A 1,388-nucleotide genomic window follows, 5' to 3' on the forward strand; every position below is an offset into this window, starting at 1 on the left:
TTGATGATCTGCTCAGGCCCCTTCCGACCCTAGAAACTATGAAACTATGAAACTTTTTTCTAGTACCTCACGATGGAGGTACTATATTTAATATGCATTAGCAAAAGTACATTAATGAAGTTGTAGGTGCAGCCACTGTATGATTAACTGCAGGACTAAGAGGTGTCCCTACCTGCAGCATTTGTGTGCTTCATCTAGGACCGAATGCTACAGACCTCGATTTTGCCAACTGGCCTGCTTTTCTAAAGAGTTGATGTTGGATCAAAGAGTTTATGTTTCGGCACTCGGGTTAGAAAAACCTGGTAATAGTTTTTTAAAGCACTGAATAGTTCATTTGATCTTTTTCACACTGTAAAACAAGAGGGAGAGAAAAAATATCTGATCCTTCTCTTTGCTGTAACAGGAGATGGTGGCAAAGGAGATAAGGGCAAGAGAGCTTTTAAGAGGAGTGGATCTCCTGTATTTTCCTGCCATTTTCTTCTCTTCCTCTCCTGAGGCTTAGAGGTGGATGTTGGGGAGCAATACCGGGAATTTCCTCACTCTCTGCATCTTCTACCACTGCACCAGTATGCACCCCTCGCTGTTCCCAGCTTTTGCTGGCTAGACAGCATGGAGGGGCTAAGTGTGGAACAACTTTGGAGGGTACACCTCCTAGCATATCACACTGCAATGTTACTTCAATTTTAACCAAGAAATAAAAGAATGGGAAAAAGGATTGTCCTTGGGGCAGAATCAAGCTATGTGCTTTCCTACGGTAGTCTTGCATTTCAATTATTGACCGAAAGAAAGGAGTCATTCCCATTCTAATTAAGACTATTTCTCCTACATTTCTGTCACTTCTGATGGGCAAAAGATTGTTTCTCTCTTGAAATCTCTTTTTGATACTCACCATAACAGCTGACTATCCCAGGCATGTGACCACCACACCATGGGCAGCTTTTAAAACCACAGGGAACCTCTATACAAACCCTGCCATGGTATAAGACACACAGTCTGTGTGGCAACTGAGCTGCCTTAAGCAACCCCAGTGCTAGAATCATTTGGGTCCGTTACATTCCTAAATAGCCGAGTTGTAACCTCATATCTAAATGTGATCATAAAGAACATACCTTGAGAGTAACGGCAATACCTACCTATTGTGTCTCCTTGCTCATAGACCATGGAGGCCAGGTCTTTAATGATCTGGTTGACATCCAACATGTCACTCTGAAAAGATGAAAGTTGAAAAAGTTAGTGATCAATGGACAACACCAGCTCAGAAAACAGGTGCTCTGCTTCTTCCCGTTTGGGAAAAAGTACCTCTCTTTTTCTGAATGGAACAGGAAAGGCAAAATATCCCCAAATTAAATCCCCTCTTAAAGAAACACTTTCCTAGATCTGAGTTATTA

The 1,388-nt window shown here is 42.0% G+C and overlaps 1 protein-coding gene across 5 annotated transcripts in view; it reads right to left on the bottom strand.

Annotated features, from left to right (window-relative positions):
• The window catches only part of TSNARE1 (t-SNARE domain containing 1), a 571,939-nt gene that overhangs the window by 268,513 nt on the left and 302,038 nt on the right, over positions 1-1,388 (bottom strand). For all 5 annotated transcript variants that reach the window (XM_019553440.1, XM_019553422.1, XM_019553414.1 and 2 more), the window contains exon 8: positions 1,134-1,206. In XM_019553440.1, coding sequence (XP_019408985.1) covers positions 1,134-1,206 — 73 coding nt within the window. The remainder of the gene's footprint in view (positions 1-1,133; positions 1,207-1,388) is intronic.

Source organism: Crocodylus porosus, unplaced genomic scaffold (assembly GCF_001723895.1).
Source record: "Crocodylus porosus isolate Cpor-Errol unplaced genomic scaffold, CroPor_comp1, whole genome shotgun sequence".
NCBI lineage: Eukaryota > Metazoa > Chordata > Crocodylia > Crocodylidae > Crocodylus > Crocodylus porosus.